This window comes from Sordaria macrospora, chromosome 1 (genome assembly GCF_033870435.1).
Source record: "Sordaria macrospora chromosome 1, complete sequence".
Lineage (NCBI taxonomy): Eukaryota > Fungi > Ascomycota > Sordariomycetes > Sordariales > Sordariaceae > Sordaria > Sordaria macrospora.
Genome location: NC_089371.1, coordinates 514,774 through 535,544, shown reverse-complemented (window position 1 = coordinate 535,544; position 20,771 = coordinate 514,774). Strand labels below are relative to the sequence as shown.

At 52.3% G+C, this 20,771-nt stretch overlaps 4 protein-coding genes across 4 annotated transcripts; 3 read left to right on the top strand and 1 right to left on the bottom strand.

Moving 5' to 3' along the window:
- Window positions 1-1,508: 1,508 nt before the first annotated feature.
- SMAC4_08072 (uncharacterized protein) lies at window positions 1,509-4,869 on the top strand. The gene is made up of 6 exons (XM_003347456.2): window positions 1,509-1,917; window positions 1,972-2,097; window positions 2,155-2,413; window positions 2,463-2,682; window positions 2,736-4,529; window positions 4,602-4,869. The coding sequence occupies exons 1-6, from the start codon at window positions 1,708-1,710 to the stop codon at window positions 4,648-4,650; spliced, it is 2,658 nt and encodes an 885-aa protein (XP_003347504.1). The 5' UTR covers window positions 1,509-1,707; the 3' UTR covers window positions 4,651-4,869.
- Window positions 4,870-6,464: 1,595 nt separating this feature from the next.
- SMAC4_08071 (uncharacterized protein) lies at window positions 6,465-9,247 on the top strand. The gene is made up of 2 exons (XM_003347455.2): window positions 6,465-7,112; window positions 7,183-9,247. The coding sequence occupies exons 1-2, from the start codon at window positions 6,759-6,761 to the stop codon at window positions 9,061-9,063; spliced, it is 2,235 nt and encodes a 744-aa protein (XP_003347503.1). The 5' UTR covers window positions 6,465-6,758; the 3' UTR covers window positions 9,064-9,247.
- Window positions 9,248-9,549: 302 nt separating this feature from the next.
- On the bottom strand, window positions 9,550-11,346 carry SMAC4_08070 (uncharacterized protein; the record flags this gene model as incomplete). The annotated part of the gene is made up of 2 exons (XM_003347454.2): window positions 10,556-11,346; window positions 9,550-10,402 (listed from the first exon to the last, which is right to left on the bottom strand). The coding sequence occupies exons 1-2, from the start codon at window positions 11,005-11,007 to the stop codon at window positions 9,550-9,552; spliced, it is 1,305 nt and encodes a 434-aa protein (XP_003347502.1). The 5' UTR covers window positions 11,008-11,346.
- Window positions 11,347-16,442: 5,096 nt separating this feature from the next.
- SMAC4_08069 (uncharacterized protein) lies at window positions 16,443-20,386 on the top strand. The gene is made up of 4 exons (XM_003347453.2): window positions 16,443-16,669; window positions 16,837-16,991; window positions 17,053-19,864; window positions 19,934-20,386. Exons 1-4 carry the CDS (start codon window positions 16,477-16,479, stop codon window positions 20,047-20,049), a joined length of 3,276 nt encoding a protein of 1,091 aa, XP_003347501.1. The 5' UTR covers window positions 16,443-16,476; the 3' UTR covers window positions 20,050-20,386.
- Window positions 20,387-20,771: the final 385 nt, after the last annotated feature.

Genomic DNA, 20,771 nt, shown 5'->3' with positions numbered 1-20,771 from the left:
ATCTACAAGACTCCAATGGCCACAAAAACGTCAAAGTTCATCGTGGCCCCGCACCGCACCGTAGGAAAAAGATCACGGCTCGCTTGTGCAAGAGCACTTCTATACGATGCAGCATGAAGCAATGGAACGTTCAGGGCTCTCAACAGGCAACAACAACAAACCTCAGCCGGCCCTGCCTCCGCATCGACAAGGAAGGCAAAGGACAAGGGTTGGCAGTCAATACTACGCTCCAAGTCGAAGCTACAAATTCTCCCCTTTCCAACCTGACGGGAACAAGCCCAAGAGCTGGCTCGGGTTACAGCCACCTAACGATAGGATATCAACGTCTCTCAACGCTGTAGCAACGAGCAACGGAAACGCCGTTGAATGAGACCGAGATATTGCCACGCCAGACGCCAAATCTTACCGATCTGCAAACCGCATAAACCTGTTGGTCAAGAGACACATGCACCTCGTCCAAGTCGCCGACCATTTCCTGGATCCCGTCACGATCGAGCAACTTGACAACAGAGAAATTCCTGCGCAAGTGCCGACAATGAACACTATAGCCCGGTCTAGATCCAACCACCAAAGGGCCACTTGGACAAAAGAATTGCGGAAACGACTGTGAGATATATCGAGCAATATGAAGCCGTCTCAACCTTCAAGCTCCTTCTTGGCATCAAGTGATGCTAACAAGAACGCGGATACCCCAGCCTTGGCTTTTACGCTAGGAAACCGTGGAGATCATGTTCTTACAACCTCTTTCCTTCTGCTCTTTCAGCCCCGTTGATTGCCCGTCATTCGCGGCCAAAGACAAAGAATGCAGCTATGCCATATAACCGTGGAGACAGGCCGACAGACAGTGCCTCTCCCCGGACTGATACTCACCAATGCCACCCGCTCATACGGTCCGTCCTTACCGATATGGCTATATCCACCCGAGGGCAATAATCTACTGCCCACCAAGGTCACAAAAGCAGGCCTTCAACACCTCTCGGCCCATCTACAAGAAGCTACCGAGCGCTAGACCTAGCTCCCATCCGGCCCACTCCCACACTCCCCACGCTGTGGCACCTTGCCGACGTTCCTTTCTTCTAGTATCATAACAGTGTCTGGCTTCCTCTCCTTGGCAGACCGGGTTGATCAACCCTCCATGCAGCTTCGCCATGCTTCTTCGACCGAGTGACCTCCGACACTTGTATTTGACTTACGGTTGCCCTACCCACGGAACCCCTGGGCTACTTTTTTCTTCCCTCAAAATCACACCCTGGACAAAGTTGCCTTGTTTGTTGATAGCCCCTGGCCAGTTACAAGTCGAGCTGGTACATCTTGAGCTCCCACCATCCCGAACTACCCTGACACCTTCAAACTCCTGATGACACTCCTTCCTATGCTCTCGCCGGGCATGCTCACATAAAGACCGGATAATCCTCGGAAGTCAGAATGGAGAATCTCTCCACCTGTTCTCCGGTTAAGAGTCCCGGGCAGTTGTATAAACTACCCGCCTCTTCCCAGTTTGAATTCATGTAGTGTACTCCAAGAATCTCACCCTTTTTATCAGTCCCGTTGTCTCCCCCCGTGCTGGAACAACGTTTGCTCGACCGTTCCTCTGTCACATGCTGAACATTGCTTGACGACAGACCACCCTCGACGACTCACTGGTCGCTTTATCCGTTGAGACTTCTCCCGCCGAGCTCTCAACTGCAGACTCCAAGCTCATCCAGCATGACTTCACTTTCCTCGATCGCCGTTAGGGGAGGCCCCTTTGAGCGGGATATTGACCCGAATGCCTCCCCTTCCGAGAGCATCGACAGCAACACCACTCCCGATACCGAGTTCTCACCCATGGGAAGCCCGTTCCAGGAGGTAGCTGTCCCGAAGAACAAGAGGTTCCTGGCTAAGAAGAAGCTGGCAAGCCTGACACAGGAGGAGAAGGTAGGCAGTCGACATATTATTCTTATAGGAAAGACCATAAGCTAACAGATCCAGATTTCCCTCCTAACTGCCGCAGACTTCTGGAGGACAAAGTCGATTCCGGAAAAGAACATCCCTGCAGTGAAAACGAGTGATGGTCCCAACGGCGCTCGAGGCGGTATCTTTGTTGGCGGTACCAAGGTGAGTTCACAGCGATCAAGTTGACAATTTCGACATGATGCTAATCCTTAACAACAGGCTGCGTTATTTCCCTGCGGTATCTCACTGGCCGCTACATGGAACAAGGCCCTTCTCCGCGAAGTAGGCCGTCATTTAGCCGAAGAAGCAAAGGCTCGCCAGGCCAACATTCTCCTCGCGCCCACGGTCTGCATGCATAGACATCCCTTGGGAGGAAGGAACTTTGAGTCTTTCTCTGAGGATCCTCTTCTCACTGGCAAACTTGCCGCTCAGTACATCAAGGGTCTTCAGGAGAATGGCGTGGCTGCTACCATTAAGCGTGAGTGTCATCTATGGATCCGTGGAGATGCAAAGCTGACATATGAAAGACTTTGTTGGCAACGAGCAAGAAACGAACAGGTTGACAGTCAACTCCGTGATTGCCGAAAGGCCACTCCGAGAGATTTACCTGCGTCCGTTTGAGATTGCCGTCCGCGAGGCCAAGCCATGGGCTGTCATGTCTTCATACAACCTCGTAAATGGGGTGCACGCTGACATGAACACTCACACCTTGAAGGAGGTTCTTCGGGATGAGTGGAAGTTTGATGGGTGAGTGACCATCGTTGTCCTGGTACTCGAATGAATCACTAACACCGACACAGCGCCGTCATCTCCGACTGGGGCGGTGTCAACTCCACTGCCGAGTCCATCAAGGCCGGTTGCGATATCGAGTTCCCCCACTCCAAGAAATGGCGTTATGAGAATGTCATCGAGGCCCTGAACAAGGGCGAACTATCCCAGGCTGATATTGACAGAGCGGCTGAGAACGTCCTCACTCTTGTCGAGCGCACAAAGGGAAGCGATCTGACACCCGAAACCGCTGAGAAGGAAGACGACAGAGAGGAAACCCGGGAGCTGATCCGTGAGGCTGGTATCCAGGGTCTCACCCTTCTGAAGAATGAAGGCTCGATTCTGCCTATCAACCCCAAGACCACCAAGGTTGCCGTCATCGGACCCAACGCCAACCGAGCTATCGCTGGAGGTGGTGGAAGTGCCAGCTTGAACCCCTACTACACCACCCTTCCCCTTGAAAGCATCCGCAAGGTCGCCGAGAAGCCTGTCACCTATGCCCAAGGCTGCCACATCTACAAGTGGCTCCCTGTTGCCTCTCCTTACTGCTCCGACAAGACTGGCAAGCCCGGCGTCACCATCGAGTGGTTCAAGGGCGACAAGTTCAAGGGCGAGCCCGTGACCATCCAACGACGAACCAACACCGATCTCTTCCTCTGGGACTCTGCACCCCTCGCCCAGACCGGCCCCGAATGGTCCGCCGTCGCCACCACCTACCTCACCCCCAAGCACTCCGGCAAGCACACCATCTCCTACATGTCCGTCGGCCCCGGCAAGCTTTACATCAACGGCAAGCTCTCCCTCGACCTCTGGGACTGGACCGAAGAAGGTGAAGCCATGTTTGACGGCTCGGTCGACTACCTCGTCGAAGTCGAAATGGACGCCAACCGTCCCGTCGAACTCCGCATCGAAATGACCAACGAGCTCCGCCCCCTCACCAAGCAAAAGCAAATGGGCATGACGCACCGCTACGGCGGCTGCCGCATTGGCTTCAAAGAGGAAGACCAAGTCGACTACCTACAAGAAGCCATCGACGCCGCCTCCGCCGCCGACGTGGCCATCGTCGTCGTCGGCCTTGACGCCGAGTGGGAATCCGAGGGTTATGACCGCCAAACCATGGATCTGCCCTACAACGGCTCGCAAGACCGTCTTGTTGAAGCTGTCGTCAAAGCTAACCCCAACACCGTCATCGTCAACCAGTCCGGTTCGCCGGTGACCATGCCCTGGGCTGATCGCGTCCCTACCATCCTGCAAGCGTGGTACCAAGGCCAGGAAGCAGGTAATGCCCTAGCGGACGTCCTCTTCGGCCTGCGTAACCCGTCTGGTAAACTTCCCTGCACATTCCCCAAACGCCTCGAAGATACACCCGCGTATCATAACTGGCCCGGCGAAAACCTCGAGGTTATCTATGGTGAAGGTATCTACATCGGCTACAGACACTACGACCGGTCCAAGATCGCGCCGCTTTTCCCCTTCGGCCACGGTCTTTCTTATACATCATTCGAGTACGGCCGTCCTTCGCTGTCCAGCCGCGTGCTGACGCAAAACGGCGTTATCGAGCTGTGCGTGGCTATCACCAATGTGGGTGAGTACGACGGCGCGGAGACGGTGCAGGTATATGTCCGCGATGAAAAGTCTAGATTGCCGAGGCCGGAGAAGGAGTTGGTCGCTTTTGAGAAATTGCAGTTGGAAAAGAGCGAGACGAGGCATTTGAGGATTGAACTGGATAAGTATGCCGTGGGGTATTATGATACGGAGAGGAAGGCGTGGGTCGCGGAGGAAGGAAGGTTTTTGGTCTTGGTGGGACCGAGTAGTGGGGATATTAAGTGAGTACTCCTTTCCGTGTGTTGCGGTGGTGATTTAGGGGGGTGATGATGATACTAACGCGATGATAATAGGTATTCCGTGCCGTTTGAGGTTAAGCAGACTTTTACTTGGATCTTTTAAGTCCGGGTAGAAGCTTGCGATACCAAATCTATGATGTCCTGATAATGACTGAATGCTTCTGGCATTTGTAATATACGTCTCTTGAATGGTGATGGAATATCACCATTGCGTTTCATTTTCTCTTTTCCCTTTTTTTATCCATCTCATCATCGTCAATCGCGATGCTCCCTTGTTCAATCTGCTTTTGCTTAACTCTCTATCCGCTTTTGTCTTTCCTCTCTTACATACATTCTTCATTGTCCATACTTTCCCTCATTTGCTTACCTTAGAATGAGCACATTGTACACATGATAGCTCGATCAAAATCTAAACATACCTTACTTACCTACCACTCCCCCCTTGCCCACACTACTACGAGCCTGACTCAACCTTGGAAGGTTGAAGATGGGGCATTGAATCGCTTTCGCAAAGGGTGTGTATATGTAGGTACTTCCTTCAAAAGGACCTACCACACCACAACAAAATGCAGGGTAACCCCATGACCACGTTCTTCGGGAGCCTCCTTCCGTGACGGTGTGGTACGAATTCAGATCCGATCGTCCGGATCTCTATGTAGCTCAGCTGAACAGGGCAATTGGGGTAGGCAGAAAATCTCGGAATGTGAAAATGTGAGTATGCAATCGGCGTATTCGGTCCCTTGGAAGACGTGCCGGATGGCCGGGAAGTGGGCGAGAATCGGGGGGGGGGGGGGGGGGGGGAGGCCGTTGGTGTCGCTTGTCGGACGACTGTCGTTACCCTGGCTCACCTGAACTGTGTTGCTCAATATGTGGGTTTATCGATAACAGCATCATCACATGCACGTTTGGATTGAGGACAATGAGGTAACATTGAAAGGACTCTGAAAATACTCATGATAGATACCCATTGTTTCGGGGTTTGGTTGAGTGAAGGGGGTTTCAACTCTCGCTTCTGTCGCTTGTCTTAAAACTGGTGGGTTATGGTTATGGTTTTGTTAATTGGTGCAAGTGTTAGTGCTTCCTTGTTGTTCATAGCAAATCCTTAACAGCGCTGTAATCTGGAGCTGGAGACATGGGCACCTCTAGAGGTACGGTTTTGTTAATGATTTGCTTGGAAGTAGGTGGAAACACTAACACTTGCACCCACCGACCAACCAACTTCCAATCGAACTATAACCCACCGCTTTTAAAGACGTCGAGATTGTCTGTATATGCTTCCCGACCTAAACATTCCATATTTTTTGACATCGCAGTGTTGGTGTAGTTTAGTTGGTTTGGTTTATTTGGTCTGGTTCGGCTTCGTTTGGTTTCGAATCTCTCGTGACCATAGGTATATGAGTACCACAACATTGACTTTCCATCACAGTCCAGTAGCCTACACGGTTAGCGCGTTGGGTCCAGAAAATGCGTGGTGTTTTCTTCAGCCTCTGCCTTGTTCCGGGTGAACGCTTCAGTTCAACTCCGAACATGGTCGGTTGACCTTTTTGCTTTATTTTTCGTTACATATTTTCATATTTTGACAATGTCAGTTGTTCCTCTTTTTATGCTCCGGACGCCGCAGTCGGGTAGTTTTTTTGTTGGCTGTTGTCATGTCTTGAATATTGGATCTTGTTCCTGACTCCTGAGTGGTCATTCAGGCGGCCCCGCTTAAGCCGAGAGAGGCTGGATGGACGGGAGGCTGGAGTGTGGGCGGGGACTTGGCCTCGTTGGCGAGCGACGGCTGAAGTGTCAATGTCTCCATAAACAACAACAATCCTTCTTATCCTGTGATTTCGTGATTCCAACTCCTTTGAAATTCGATATTGCTTTCAACATCGTCATTAAAGATTGATAGTGGAGTCGGGCCTCGATACCCACTGATCTGAGGAAGCCTTAACACGACATACTCCACCATAGCAGAGACGCAGGAATCCACAATTCCACTCTCCCGCGGCTCTAACAAGGCAGCTCCATTTCCACTGCAAGTGGGAAACCGACACCCCTGAATTGCGCACATCGCATTCAACAACTGCAGTGAACAACGAAGCCTTGCCACGTTTCGTTTCCCGTCGTTTCATTCTTTGGCATCCAAACTCCGACCTCCTCCCAGAAACAAAACACAGCTTTTCCAACACAACAGCAAACCGGGAATGGCCACACAGACACCCCATCATGGCGCCATCGTATAGTAGTAGCAACGGGGGCTACGGCTACAGTTCCTCTTCCTACACATTCCAACCCAAACACCGCCGCTCCGATTCAACCTCCGTTCTCGACGACATCCGCGCTTTTCTCGCCCACTCGTCCCGCTCCGCCTGGCGCTTCTGGAGGGAACGCGGTCGTTTCATGGCTTGGGCAGCCATCGTCGATGCCGGGCGGAGGCTACGACTGAATCTGACGTATAACCGATTGTTCAGCTTCCCGCATCTGTTGGTGGCTGCCTGGATAGTGGTCTTGCTTTGGGGCGAGAGATGGGTGTTTCATTCGGCGGTGGAAGAGTGTGCATGGGAAAAGTGGGAGAAATGGGTAAGTCCTTTGTACCTGGTGTTCGTGGACTGTGGACATGGGTGGGAAAGCTAATGTAATGTGACAACAGCCCGCCGGCGCAGAACCTCACCACCTCGTTCTGGTGGCCGATCCCCAGCTCATCGACCCCCATTCGTACCCCGGCCGACCGTGGCCGCTGAACCCGTTGACGATGACGATTGTCGATAACTACATCCGCCGATCCTACACGCAGATGCAATCCCAGCTCGATCCCGATACGATATTCTTCCTGGGCGATCTTTTCGACGGCGGACGGGAGTGGAAGACAGCACATGGAGACTTTAGAGACCCGGAGTGGGGTCCGCACCCGAAAGACGAGCAGAAGTACTTGAAGAGCTGGAATAAGAAGTACAATGAGGTTTACTGGTTGAAGGAGTACGCGAGGTTCGGCGAGATCTTCTTCAGTCCGTGGCTGGAGGCGGGACAGAAGCCGGAGAACGAGCAGAAGAGGAGGAAACTAATTGCCAGTTTACCCGGGAACCACGACTTGGGTTTTGGAGCTGAGATTAAGCTTCCCGTGAGGAACAGGTTCGAGGCGTACTTTGGCGAGGGCAACCGCGTGGATGTTGTTGGAAACCATACGTTCGTTTCGGTGGATACGGTGTCGATGAGTGCCGCTAGCTTGTCGGAGGTTGCCAGGCAGGATGTGCAGCCCATTTACAAACCGACGGAACACTTCATCAACCAGGTGAAGTGGACGAAGCAGAAGGCTGTGGAGAAGGAGCTACGGTATCTGAGAGGAGAGGTTCCCGAGGTTAAGCTGCACCACCGAATCGAGGAGCTGAACAAGGCCAACTTCAAGGACCAACCGCGTCTTGTCAACGACGACAACAGCAAGAAGATCCCCGACCTTCCGACCATCCTTCTTACCCACGTACCGCTCTACCGACCACCCGGCACCCCATGTGGCCCGAACCGCGAGCACTGGCCGCCCACACCACCACCCAAAGGCCAGACCGAGCCCGTGTTCCCCGACCACCGCAACGCCATCTCTGTGTATCGTGGGTACCAATACCAGAACGTCATCGACGAGAAGCAGTCCGTAAGCCTAATCGAGAAAATCGGCAATGTCATCCACGCCTTCTCTGGCGACGACCACGACTACTGCGAAGTAGTGCACGCGCCCAACCAAGGCTCCGTCCGCGAAATCACCGTCAAATCCATCAGCATGGCCATGGGCATCCCTACTCCCGGTTTCCAAATGGTCAGTTTATACAACCCGCTCGACCCAGTCACCGGCAAGCCCCTAGCAGGTGACGGTCAACCGACGATCCAAACCCATCTCTGCTTGCTTCCGAACCAAATCAGCACCTACCTGCACTACGTCGGCCTGGGAATCTTCTGCATCATCCTCCTCGCCATTCGCGCTTTCTTGGTGCCCGTCCTCAACTTACCCAAATTCGCCCTCGATCTCGATGCCGATAGCCACGCGGCGAGCGGGATTAGCATCCTCCCCGTCTTCAAGGCCAAGCAGGAGGATTACGACGAATACAATTTTCCTTCAGCCGGCTTCTCCGCCTCTTCATCGAAGTATGGCTCCTCAGCCACCTCGGGAGAACGACGAACTCGGACGGGGTCCGTGAGCTCGTCACTACGAAAAACCAGCCCTAGAAATGGTGGTCACACCGAAAAGAGTGGAAGGAGTAGGAAATCAAGCGTTTACAGTAATAGTAATAAGTCTACCAAAGGGTGGTCATGGGGAGGCAAGCATCATCATCATGAGCCGAGGATACAGATTCCTGGAGAGGAAGAGGAGGATATGTATTATGGTGCGTCCACAGCAGGGTCGAAGTGGAGGGCGAAGCAAAACAGAAAAAAACCGAAGCCGAAGACGGCCATGGGCGTGGTGGTGACGGAATTGTGGACGACGGTTTGGAGGGTGGCGTGGATGGTTGTGGCGGTTTTTGGGTGGTTGGCTTGGAAGGGGTGAGTTGCCCTGTTAGGTCTAGACTGGGTAAGGGTTGAAGGTAATTAGGAGTGGTGATAGTGTGGTATGAGATGGTTTTTATTGTAGTGGGTGTGGAAGATCGATGATACAAAGAGCTTGTTGTCTATTATGACCCTCTAGTAGCATTAGAAAGGTGCTGGTACATATTATGAATTTTTATTCTATTTACATGGTTTCGTCATTACGGCTTTGGTTGTCTCCATGTTTTGCCTTTTGAGCTGAGCTATGACGAGCGTCTTGTTATCCCGATGCTCTACGTAAAGTCATTCGAGCCAAACCTAAGAACAATAATGACACAAACTCCGAACACCGACCCCGAAGAACAGAAGCATATAGTACCCTTGACCCATGTCCAATAGAAACAAGGCTTCTTGTAACACAGCAACCGCGTGCGTATAGGCAACATGTGTAACGCAGCCTTCACATACAAATATGTGCAAGCCAATGACCCTTTCGACCTTCCAACCATCACTCCTCCATCTTGTCGGTCCGCTCCTCATCAGGAACAGCATTCTCATCACCTCCCTCCTCTTCGTCCCCCTTCTTCTTCACCACCAACTCCGTTTTCATCTCCTCCTTTCCACCATCCTCCTCCTGCGTCTCAACCTTTTCAACAACAGCCTCAACCTCCTTCAACCCCTCCTCATCAAAGATTTCTCCACCTTCGAACTCATCATCGTCATCTCCCCCCTTCACTTCCTTCTCATCCTTCCCCTTCCCCCCCTCTTCTTTTCCATTGGCCTCCACCGCATCATCAAAAACACTCCTCCCCTCAACCAAACTCCAATCCACCCTCCCCTCCCTTCCATATTTCGTTTCCAACCACTCATTAGCCTTCCTAAAATGCCCTCCCTCAAAAAACCCCCGATGCGCACTCAACGGACTAGGATGCACGCTCCTCAGCACCAAATGTCTCTTCCCATCCACCCTACTCACCCTTTTTCCAGCAGGTGCTCCCCACGCCATGAACACCACGCCCCTTTTTTGTCTCTCGTTGACAAGGTCGATAACCCGTTGCGTGAACTTTTCCCAGCCTTTACCAGAGTGGGAATTAGCTTCGTGCGCGCGAACGGTTAAGCAGGTGTTGAGCAGTAACACGCCGCGGTCGGCCCAGGGTGTTAATAACCCGCCCTTGCCGGGGGGTGGAGCGAATGTTGTGGGATAGTCCCGCGAAAGGCCGATGAAAATGTTACGAAGGGAAGGAGGAGCGGGCGTGGGAGGGCGCACGGAGAAGGAGAGGCCGTGGGCTTGGTTGTGGTTGTGGTAGGGGTCTTGACCGAGGATAACGACGCGGACTGTGGGGAGAGGGGTGTGGCGGCTCCTACGGTACAGCAGTCAATCAGTCAGTCAGTGATGGTGTGATTGATTATGTGGAAAAAAAGGCGGGAAGAATTTTGAGAAGGGATGGGAAGTTTTATTTGGGGAAGGGGGGGGGGAACGAAAGGGAAAAGGCAAAAGAGGCAAAAGAACATACCAACTATAAACATCCTCCCTCGGCGGAAACACCGTCTTCGTCTCCCACTCCCTCTTCAAGAACCTCTTCAAGTCCAGAAACTCCCTCGTAACAATCTCCTCCTTCAGATGCGCCAGCCAGCTCTCGTCAAGGGTGTCGATTTCCAGCTGCAGCAGTTCGCGTTGCTCGGGCGTGAGGGAGGCTACCCATTTTTCTTTGTTGAATTTACGTGTTACGGTTGCTGGGTCTGGGATTGCACTAGAGCTAGAGGCAGTGTTGCTGTTGGTGGGTTGACTCTGGCTTTGGCTGCTGGTGGTCGATCGAGTTGCTGTGGTTGTGGGAGAAGAATTAAGAGGACCGCCGGGCTTGGGGGCTCCGAAGAAGGACATGATGTTGCCGTTTTGTTTGGGCTTTTTGGCATCGGAAGAGCCAGGCTGGGAGGAGGAGCCGGCTTTGCGTTTGAGGGAGGACATTGTTCTGGATGTGTGAGATGGTGCTTTGTGGATGAGGTTAAGTGGGTGGAAAGAGCCGAGGAAGGTCGTCGAATTTTGAGATAATGGCCCAAAAAAGGCCGTGGGGTTCCTTGGAGCCGTGATTGATGAAGAGGATTTCAAAAGCTGAGAAAGTCTTGATGGACAGAGTCGAAAGAGACGATGTCTTTGAATCGGCGGGATGAATCCGAGTCGGACTCCAATTTCACCAGCGCGACCTTTGAGTGGAAGATTCTTGCGATTCCAATCCCAAGTTGAAAAAAAAAAACCAGTTAGACAAAAAGCCAAGGTTTCCGTTTGCTTCCTGATGTTGATGTTGTCAAGTGAAGTCTTCCCAATGACAAACAACGCTAAAAAGCAAAACCGCGTTTTCTCTAACAGCGAGCCCTAAAAGACGGACGCGGCTTTTGGCGTCATCGTTCAATTAAGACCTAGAAGACCCTAGTCGGGGGCCCCACCGGTGCCGTAGCGGATCCGCTCCGCATTTGGAGATTTGGAGCTGGGCGGGCCCGCCGGGTACGTGGCGGTAGTGGAGTCACTGAAGCCGCCGAAATCGGGGCGCTTTGAGGTTGCCGGCCGAGTTGGGGTGGTGGAGATGTGTGGGAAGGGGATTGAGGACCTTGTTGGCCTGCATCTTTTGTTCTTTCCTTGGCATCATCAAATTGAGTTCGCTTGTTCAGTAGTTATTTCCTGAAATCGCCTTCAACCGCCTTCCTCAAACTCATATGAGTTTGAACAGGGACGAGATTGATTATAGACTCCATCTTGCGCTGACGTTTTCATCGGCGGAATTTGAAACGACTGGGACATCCGGCCGGGCTTTACGGAAGGAGTTGGATGTCCGTGCCCGGCATGGCATCGCTGGCTGTGTCGCATCCCGTGCAAAGGCTCGTGTTGTGCCGAGATCACTGAGGTAGTGTTGTACCAGATGCACCTTTTTGAATCGGATAAAGCGCCATGGAGATCGCTCTGGAGTGGATATAACGACGTTGTCAGGTCTTTCTTTGCGATATTTTTTCTTATGCTGATGGACTGGGAGGTTTTAGAATCTAGAGTCATTTTGACATGCCTGTTCGTATGCATCACCTACTTGAGTTGAGGTCTAGCTTTATCCCAAGAGCATTTATATTGACAAGACCAACGATAAGTATCAGGAAGATCACGCGAAGAGACAGGAAGGGAAAAAGGGGAGAGAAACTAGGCACAAATCCAGCCTATACGCCAAATCGCCACGCTCATTATCCAGCATGCATCAGCCCAAGAATCTCGAGGAGCAACAAAAACTATGCATTAATTGAAAACCTAACAGCCATCGTCCGTTCCTAGGGTATTCCCTTTGTTTGCCCTCCATCTGCTAACAACTGAGCTTGTAGCACACACGCATACACAACGCACGTCATCTCGACCAGAAGAGAGGCGACCAAGTTGTACGAGGAGCGGGTGTTCGCTTTTGCATGTCTTGGAATGAATAGTGCGAACAGGGGCCCCCGAGATCTTGTGATCAGTCGATGGCTAGAGTTGTTGACTAGCAATCCGTGTTTTGAACAAAGCCGTTTCTGAGGGCCGCCTCTGAGGGCCCTTCTTGAGTGAATATTTGAGGGAAGAAGCTACACATGGGTTGCAGTTCTGGCTTTGTCAAACAAACCTTGGTGGGAAGTCGCCTATGGGCTCTTTGCTGATGTCAAGTTTGATTAACAAACTCAAAAAACTAAACAGAAAAAAAACCAATGCAGTTTTCACGTTGAAGAGAGAACTGATCTTCTCTTAACACCCGATCCATCCAGTTTTTGACCATCAGGTTGCGCAAAGCGATGGTTTGGTAACGTGGAGGAGCGACGTTTGGGACGCCTGTGTAGCGTCCTTGTCTCGGATGCAAGATCGTGTTTGCCAAGGCAAAGGCAAAGGGTCGAGCAAGTGAGTTGTTCCTGACTTCTAAGCTCGACCTCTTTTCCATGGCTCTCTTTTGAAGCAAAAAGCGCTCGACTGATCGAAGTCGCTGATGTGTTTGACTTTGGATTTGGTTAAGAAGGTGTTCCGACAACTGATCGTCGCTTGATTACCCAGCTCTTTGATCAGAGCGAAGAAATCCCGAAGTACACACCATGGAATATTCTCTTTCCAGCTTTTTTTTCCATGGAGGCTTTGGAGCCATGGACCCATGGCTCAACGTTGTTCATGATCAACAACGCATATGGGTAGGCGACAAGGGACACACCTAGACGCCTCGGTTATTAGGCCGTAGATCCTCTAAGCTCAAGAACCAGTGGAGTTCCTAAGTGGTAAGTCACCCGCTCAGTCCTGGTGTTTGATTGGCTAATTCTTGCTTTTTCTTCGAAAGCCCATTGAATCAACGACAGAGAAGAGATTGGATGGAAAATGTTGCGAGGAAAACAGGAATCCTACCTCAGTGGGGTTGGAAGGATAACACTGAGTGAATGGTAGGAGAGAAGTTACCTGAACAATCAATCAATAACCTGTTTCAGTAAACGCAGAGATAATTACCAGCGCAGCGGTTCCGAAGGAACACCAGGATCGACGGGAAGAAGGGAGAACGAACGAGTGATGTTTTGCCGGGGCCGGTCAGGAACTTGGGAATGGCGTGCAGCAAAAAGCCAAGCGGCTACGGGGGCCGGACGGGCGAACGCTAATCAATCCCAGACAGCGCTGCTCTTCTAGCGGCACGAACACCTGCATTTTTGGTGCGTTTTTGAACCCGGAGGTGATTGTCGTTGCATATCGTCTCCATAGAAGGTAGAAGCTTTGGACAAGAGCTTGGAAAACGTGGGAAACAAGAAAGAGGAAATGTCGAAAAGATACCTTTCAAGCTTGGTTAAAACTGAGATCTTTTCGCCCATGCTTCCTCCGGGAAAGAAGAGATGGGTGAAGTCTTCCCGCATGCAACACAACAGGTACAACCCATTGGTATCTGATAGCCATAGCGATAGCCTCAAAGGAGCGGCTCCGCAGACCTGTATTGGCCGGCTGAACAAGGATTACCAGTGCCTGACAAGGAAAGCCATGCCAACGCAGAGAAGCTTCGGGACGGCAAAGTCGGGGTTAGTAGCTTGTTTAAAAGAACAAACGACCAATAAAATTCTCAAAGCTGACCGTCCATCGTCGACACTCGCAGACCAGTGGCAGCGCGAAGTCGATGGTTTCCTGTGACGGATGAGCTGGCAGCTTCTCATTCATGCATTTTAAGTATCCGGGGCGAGCGGGAAGAGAAGCATCTCGTCGCCAACGGCATATTCGGATGGGCTAGAAAAGAGCTAAGGAGAGGAGTAAGGGGAAGGAAACAACGAAAGGCGAAACTGTAACTGGCCTGATGACTTGATGGGATGACAGTTTTGACATGTCTGTCACAGCTTGCGAGTCAGCAGCACTCGGTAATTTTCAAGCGCGGAGGCAAACCACTTGATTCCCTCGCAGTCGCACGGCAGGACGATGGTACGCCCGATGCTGTGATTTGAATGCAGTACTGCTGATGCTGTACGTCGTTGTTCCTGATTCTGCTGTGTTGCGTGGGGAGATGGATGAGAGAGGGGACGGAGACGAGAGACGGCCTCTCTGAAGGATTCCGTAGCTGATGGGCTGATGTCTGAAAAGCAAAAAAGGCGATAACTGCCATCCATGCACCTTTTTAAAATATGGATGATGTGGCTTCGGCTTTCATCTGTGACCCGGGTGGTTGCCGAGAATTATATTTCCGGAGAAGGGCGAGACCGGCAGTCGAGTTGAACCTCAGCAGCTGGAAGCGAGGATAGATTGATTGAGGTGATGTCTTGGTGAAAGAGTGTTGCACGGAGAGGTGGAGGAATCGGTCCATGCTCATAAGCTCGCTGTGGAGCTGGAGCCTTGGTCCGAAACAGTGCTGTCCAAGGCGAGACACAGGCGTTGTAAATAAACCCCGCCATCGTCACTGTCTGCACAATCTGCACTCCAGAGACAAACTGGGCTGCAGAAGGCACCAAGTGGAGAAGATCCCCAGGCACCCCCGTATCAATTTCCCCCACGGTGCACCATCCGCCAGCAGTTCATCTTACTGGTTGTTGGTGATATCAGCTCAAAAGTCTCTTCAGAAGAAAATGGGCGCCCAGTTGGGGTTAGGCCGTCATTTCAGGAAGCCCGTCAAGCCCGTCAAGCCCATTTCAGCCCCGGATTGACTACACCCAAACCAGACCTTCATTTCAGGATAACCAAGAGGGGTGCCATGCCTTGGAAAATCAAGACGGTCTGCATATGGGATTATTGCAATTGTGCAGCCTCTTGTCTCTTTTTTTTATGTAAGCACTTCTTCACCTTGCAGGTTCAAGTTGTTACGAGACTACTGTCTGACCCCTTTGAGGAAATGGCGTTCCTGAAAAGAGACGTTCAAGGACGGCATGCACCGAAGAGTATCCACCGCGCACAGACCAACGCCACTTAGACGCAGGAACTAGCCCAAATCCCGCCTAACGCCAAAACACCATTCAGGTACAATTCATCACGCTGGAGACAGTGGACACAAAATCAACACAGGCCTCTTTCTGCCTTTTGCCATCCTCCCCATCCATCTCACCGTTTGGCACTTGAAGGCCTTTTGTTTTCAAGGTTCCTTTTTGGATATCCACCAGAGCTGGCGAGCAACAACTTGAGCCTCGGAAAGGTAAGGCAAGGTGATTGCTTGATAAGGTGCAAGTACCTGACATATGTGCTGCAGACTGAGGTGCATCTGTAGAGGTACAGCACTGCAAGCTCTTGGTGTTAATTACCGTCACGACCAAATTTCCTGCAGGCATCACAAAAACCCAAGCCATTTGCATGGGAGCCCCTGAAGAGCTTCTGTCTACCTCTAATCGTTAGACTCGCTCCCGTCTCGGTCTCGTCCTCTCTCTGCCACTCGTCACCGGTGTCATCCATCCATCCATCGTCGTACTTTTTTTCTCCAGTCTCTTCCCAATCACCTTCTTCCCTCACTTTCTTCCTCAACTCTCCCATTCTCAACCTCAGTCCTCGAGGTCAGGTTGTCACCTACAAATCGGCGGAGCTCCTCTCGAGACTTTATAGACATTCGGAACCAGGACCAGGATCCATCATAGGTCCCCATATTCCCCCCTTGACCGCTTGCCTCTCCAACTCCCAAACCCCGAGACCAGCCAATTGCTCGCCGTCCTTTCCCATCTCTCACCTCGACTTTCGCGCCCGAGGAGAAATCTCATACCATTCTACCTTTCTCCCACCTTTTTCTCCATTTCATCATCGCCAGTCGGTTTTGTCTTGGGATCTTTTTTTATTCTTCTTTCCAATTGCGCTGGTGCAGCAATACCCTCGACGAGGACCTCCATACGTCCCCATACGCCCCTGATACCCATTGCGCATTCGGCTATTCTTCTCTTACATCGAATGTCTCGCCTTGCAACCCTCGACTAGCAAACAAATTACAACACAGCAAACCCCCAATAGTAAACGACAATGCCCAGCTTATTCTCCCGCCTCAAACACAAGGACGGCTCCAAGTCCAAGAAAAAGGGCGCCGACGTGGACTCCTTCGCCGCACAGCTCCCCAAGGGACCCCAATGGACCGACGCCTGGACTCGCACAACCGTTGAACCCGAAGAGGTGGTCGAGCTGATCACCCTCTCTACCGAGGAGCTCAAGTCGCGAGGTATGACATCAACCTGGACCCCTGGGGGTTCACTGCCTAGCTTATGCTGCACCTACCCTTTGCGATTTGCGCCCTGTGCATGCCATCGCATCTGGTGCCTTGTGCATTTCTTGTGCATCCCGACTGTTGTCCGATCAGTTCAATTGCTAACCTCACTCAACGAACAGCTCTCGATATCCCATTTTTACTGCTCCCCTTCCGACCGACCTCCGACCCCAGCGCCGTTCGCACCTTTGTGCGACACTTTTTCGACAAACAAAATGGCGGACCAGCGATCCGCGGAGAGGCACTCCAGCAGGAGCTGCGCATGACCGAGCCCATGGTGCGCTTTCCCGACGAGACAACTCATCGCGAAATAATACATGCTGACGATGGTGGTACAGGTTATTTCTGGTGTAATCAAGTGGTGCTGGAGCCGATTGCAAGGAGGTGTTGTCGGTTGGGATTCATACGAATTGTTCAAGGTCGGCGAACAAGATTCCAACATGGCCAGAGACTCTTTCAAGACATTTATCCCGTTGAGCGTCGACAATAGGGCCCGAACCGAAATCATCTTCCAATTCTTCGACTTACTCTCGGCGGTTGCGGCACATGGTAAAATGAACGGCTTTGGAGGGCGAAAGCTCTCCCGTATGGCAGCTTGGTGGGCATTCGAACACGATGACGGTGGCCAGGGCTTTGAAGGAGGTTACAAATCGTGGCTAAAAGCGGCCGATGCGACGAGCCATCTGTTCTTCGCCTATCTTCGTTGTTTAGCCCCCCTTCCGACTCTAGGGGCCATTTCGACTCTCCCATTATCGTTGCAGAAGCTTTTGCAGGAAACCGAATACCCGCCGCAGCGACCGGCGTTGTTGCAATCGTCAACCCACAGGGTTGCTATGATCGTCGAGACAGTTTCGCCTACGCCATTTGCACTTCTCCGACGAGCAAACCACTTCCAGTATCGTGAGGAGGATCAGGCGCTAAGAGAATTCTCCGAGTTCGATGACCCTGTCCAGGCTTTGACTGAGGAGTGTCGCAGAGTCCTTAGAGCGGTCTCTGCCGCCAATCAATCCCAGGCCGTTTCGAGCTCAAAGCACTCGACTAGTCTTCGGGATGCTTCGTGGTCAAGATTCGAGGACATGGGCTTTTCAGGCACAATCGAGGAGGATTCCACCGACGATGAAGCTACCTTGGCTGCTAAGCGCGAAAAGGCCATCAAGGCGCAGGTTGCAGCTAATGATGATCTCGGACGTCCAACAACCCCCTCTTGGGCCGACTTCCTATCTTCGGGATTCGAAGACAAGAACCCCAGCTCTCACAATATCCTGCTTCCGCCTGACAAGATTCTCCCGCCCATTGAGGGAACTGTCCGTCAAAAGAGCTCTCAATCTCATAAGCCCCGGTTCGAAGACGCTCTGCAGCCAGGTGAACTTGCCAGCATTACGAGATTCGACCTCGATGACGCTTTCTGGTGGGTATGGATGAGCAGTTTGGCTCCTGAGGAGACTCCTGAGAGGAAAGCGGCCTTTGGCCGTTGCGCGGTTATCGAGACTCTTATCCGCGCTGGGCGCTGGCTGGTCATGGAGGAGATTGTCCGCGGGGCTGCTCCTGAGGTTGTTGAGGGTGCATATATCGCCGAGAAGAAGGGCCTCTTTAGCTGGACTCGCCGTGGCAAGAACCTCAGCAGGAGAAAGTCTACATCCGGAAAGAACGCACTTGAAAAGCCAGAGGGCAACCTGAAGGCTAGCCACACCACTGGTTCTATCGGTGTTAGCAAGACGAGCATCGGCCCGGATCAGCAGGCCAAGATCCAGGCCGCTGCCTATCAACTTCAGATGCAGGAGAAGCAGAAGTCGCAACCTCAGGTTGCCACAAGACGGGGACGCAATGATGCCGAAGTCATGGCCGAGAAGACCAGCAGTGTCTTTACCCTTCAACCAAGCATTCTGAACGCCGCATCGCCAGCTGTCCAGTGGGCCAATAAGTACGACCAGGACCGTGACGCGATCCGTGAGGCCTACTTGGCCGACTCGAACGCAGGCCGCGGTGCCAACGACTCTTCCTACACTCCCAGCCATCGCTACAGCTCGATGCTAGACATCTCCCAGAATGCACCCGAACTGCCACCCAAGTCGGCAGCTCAGATGGCTGTCCAGTCCCCGAGGTCGGATTCACAGCCAGAGCACCCCGGAACGCCAAGCACTGTCAACTCTGGAAAGGGTCAGGCCCAGGCGACGGAGAGAGTAGTGGAGATACCTCAGGAGGTCCATCCTGCAGAGCGCCAGTCGAATGCCAGCCGGGAAACCCCGCTCGCTACGCCAACCAGGGAGTCTAAGAGCATGGACCTGGTCCGCAAGAGCGTCGACTATATCCGTGAAACTATGGCCTCCCCAGAGCCCGTGGATGACAAGAAGTCTAAGAAGCTTCAGAAGGAGCCCAAGAGTAGTGGAGGTGGTTTCAGAAAGCTCTTTGGCCGTGCTAAGAGGTCGTCAAAGATTGCTGACAGTACACCTGATCAACTCAACGCCATGCTTGCTGCGAACAACGAAAAGGCCCAGACTAGAAAGCCGGTCCCCGTGCAGCCCAAGCCGGCTACCCCTGAGAAGCCTCCCATGCAGCGTGAGGAAACTCAGTTTGTCACTCCCCGGGAGGAGGCCACTGATCCTATGCCTGCCACGCCCGCCACTGAGCCTGTCCAGGCTGAGCCTACCTACGAACAGCCTCTGGAGGAAGTTGAGGAGACTTCCCAGGTTGATTCCACCGAAGTCACCCCGCCCCAGGAGCACGTCAGCCAGTTCAACCAAGGTCCTCTACTCGACCAACCCGCCTTCATTCCGGATGATTCTGCCTCGGATGAAACCGGCGAGGAACAGCAAGCTGCTGCCGTCCCGGCCCCCATGTCCGTTCCTGCCCCTACGCCTGTTCACATTCAAGAGCAGAAGCCCGCGAGGAGCGAGCGCCCCATCTCCCAGGTGACCGCCACCGACTCGGTCTCCTCCATCCCCAACAGCCCTGAGCCTGTCCCTCTCAGCCCCGCTACTTCCAACCCCCAGGACCGCTGGGCTCAGATCCGCAAGAATGCCGCTGAGCGTGCTGCCCAAAGGCTGAAGGAGGAGAAGATTAACGGCAACGGTCAGCCGCTGGATGGAGCTAAGAGTCTCCAGCCGCCTAGGGCGAGGATTGAGTTGGATGGGTACTCGAGTACTGAGGAGAGTAAGTTACACTCACTACTTCTGATCGAGTCAAAAGGTGTAAAAAAAAATGCTAACAAGCGAAAAACAGCCATCGAATCCCGCGTAGCCCGCATCAAGGCCCGCGTCGCCGAGCTCACCCAGGAGCAGAACGGCGGCGGGCCCCCTCCTCCTCGTCGGAACATCCCCGTCTACACTCGTCGCTAGTTGCGGCCTTTTCAGCAGTGCATTGATTGCAGCGGAGGTGCCGCAAGGGATGGTGCTGATGACGAGATACCACTATGACTGCAACATTGAGTGTCTGTCGCTGGTTTGCTTGACGTTTGTTGTTGGAAAGAAAAACATGGAAAAAGGAAAAGACGTGAAGAAATACCCCGCCCGAAATACCCATGGACAACAAATTCTTAAACTCTAATTCTTGATCTATCTATATCGGCTGGCTTCCTATATACACACATTGTTCTTATTTCACTTCAGTTTTTTTCTCTTTTATCCATCTTCATTTCTCTCTGTTACGGTTGTTGGCCCCCTTACTTCTTCCTTCTGATATTTTGTTTTCTTATTTTTCACAATGTCGTTTGGGAAGCGGGAAAAACGGACGGGACGCTGGTCGGCGCGTTGGGGGCAGGTTGGCAGGACGGGCGGGTAAACGAAAAATACCATTTTCTTCTTATTATGTTCCTCGGTGGTGTTTTCTTTGATGGCTGGTGGTTGATGGATGCTTTATATGGATGGAATGAAGTTGGTCGTGTTTATTTTCAGCTTCTTTCAAGGTAGCTGTGAGGTTTTAGCCTCATTTGACTCATTTTGTCTTCTTCTTCTATTTTGTAGCGCGGGATGCGGGATGCGGGATTTGTTTGCTAGAGATATACCAATACCAGGCAGAGTTGTTCTTCTTCGTTGAATTGATATTGACTACATTGGTTGTG